This window comes from Olea europaea, unplaced genomic scaffold (genome assembly GCF_002742605.1).
Source record: "Olea europaea var. sylvestris unplaced genomic scaffold, O_europaea_v1 scaffold979, whole genome shotgun sequence".
NCBI classification, from domain to species: Eukaryota; Viridiplantae; Streptophyta; class Magnoliopsida; order Lamiales; family Oleaceae; genus Olea; species Olea europaea.
The window spans coordinates 99,267-101,173 of record NW_019268297.1 but is presented as its reverse complement, the minus strand read 5'-3'; the positions used below and the strand labels follow the sequence as shown (position 1 = coordinate 101,173).

At 36.7% G+C, this 1,907-nt stretch overlaps 1 protein-coding gene across 1 annotated transcript in view; it reads left to right on the top strand.

The window, feature by feature from the left end:
* Nucleotides 1-351, top strand: part of LOC111392796 — a 12,032-nt gene extending 11,681 nt beyond the window's left edge. The window contains exon 5 of the mRNA XM_023018191.1: nucleotides 16-351. Within this exon, the coding sequence (XP_022873959.1) occupies nucleotides 16-232 (217 nt within the window). The 3' untranslated portion in view covers nucleotides 233-351. The remainder of the gene's footprint in view (nucleotides 1-15) is intronic.
* Nucleotides 352-1,907: the final 1,556 nt, after the last annotated feature.

Genomic DNA, 1,907 nt, shown 5'->3' with positions numbered 1-1,907 from the left:
GACTAGTACAATGAGATCAGATGCACCCGCTTTTCGCCCGACATTCAGTGCACCACCATCTGAACAGTTCTTATCACCAAAGCAGGCTCCTACACGCAGGCGAGACCCCTCTCCAACGAGTGAGCCAGACATCGCAGACTACTATGATCCGGAAATGTTTCAATCCAGACGCATGACTCGATCAATGTCTATGTACTACCACCCGAAGATTTACCCTCGGGAATACCCTTGAGTACCTTTCATTAGTTTTGGGTCGTGTCTTGTTTAGTGTGATTGCATTTCATCTTCAAATATTTGTTACAATTTACATTTGCTGGAGGTCAGGTCCATGCCCCCCTCCTCTATTTGTTTTCCCGCTTTTCATTATATAAAATAAACCACACTAGTGGTATTTGCTTAAAAAAAAAAAAAAACCCCTAAACCCTAAACCCTAAACCTAAAACCCTAAAACCCTAAAACCCTAAACCCTAAACCCTAAACCCTAAACCCCTAAACCCTAAACCCTAACCCCTAAACCTTAAACCCTAAACCCTAAACCCAAACCCTAAACCCTAAACCCTAAACCCTAAACCCACAACAATGCAAGTGTCGAACAACGTGTCAAAAATTAGTGCACAAATGGCAAAGTTGAAACGGTAAGAACCTTACTACATGTACACTATGGTGTACACTTCAGTTTATATTTTATCACGTAACAATACCCTGTTGGACAGATTAAGTTTCAAACAGTTTTCCCAACCAATTAACACTTGACATCAATGAAAGTGACAAACAACGTGTCAAAAATCAGTGTACAAATAGCAAATTTCAATCGATAAGAATCTTGCTATATGTACACTATAGTGTACACTTTAATTTACACTTTGTCACGTGACAATACCTAGCTAAGCTGTTTAAATTTAAAACAGTTTTCCAATCCCATTGACACTTGACAACAATGCAAGTATCAAATAACGTATCGAAAATCGATGTACAAATAGCAAAGTTCAATCGATAAGAATCTTACTATATGTACACTATAGTGTACACTTCAATTTACACTTTGCCACGTGACAATAACTAGCTAAGCTGTTTAAATTTAAAACAATTTTCCAATCCAATTGACACTTGACAACAATGCAAGAGTCAAATAACATATCGAAAATCAGTGTACAAATAGCAAAGTTCAATCGGTAAAGACTTTCTTGCTAGTACACTATGGTGAACAATTTAGTTTACACTTTGCCACGTGACATTACCTTGTTGGACAGTTTAAATTTCAAACAATTTTTCTATCCAATTGACACTTGACAACAATGCAAGTGTCAACAACGTGTCAAAAATTAGTGTACAAATAGCAAAGTTCAATTGGAGAGGACCTTGCTACATATACACTATGGTGTACACTTTAGTTTACACTTTACCACGTGACATTGCCCTGTTGGACAATTTAAATTTTAAATAGTTTACATATCCAATTGACACTTGACTACAATGCAAGTGTCAAACAATGTGTCAAAAATAAGTGTACAAATAGTAATATTCAATCCGTAAGAACCTTGCTACATGTAAACTATGATGGACAGTTTAGTTTACACTTTGGCACATGGTATTATCCTGTTCGACAGTTTAAATTTTGAACAGTTTTCCCATCCAATTAACACTTGACAACAATGAAAGTGGCAAACAACGTGTCAAAAATCAGTGTACAAATAGCATAGGTCAATCGGCATGAACCTTGCTACATGTAGACTATGATGTACACTTTATTTTACACTTTGTCTCGTGACAATACCCTGTTGGACAGTTTAAATTTCAGACAATTTTTTCATCCAATTGACACTTCCCAACAACGCAAGGGTCAAACAACGCGTCAAAAATAAGTGTACAAATAGTAAAGTTTAACCGGTAAGAACCTTGCCACATGT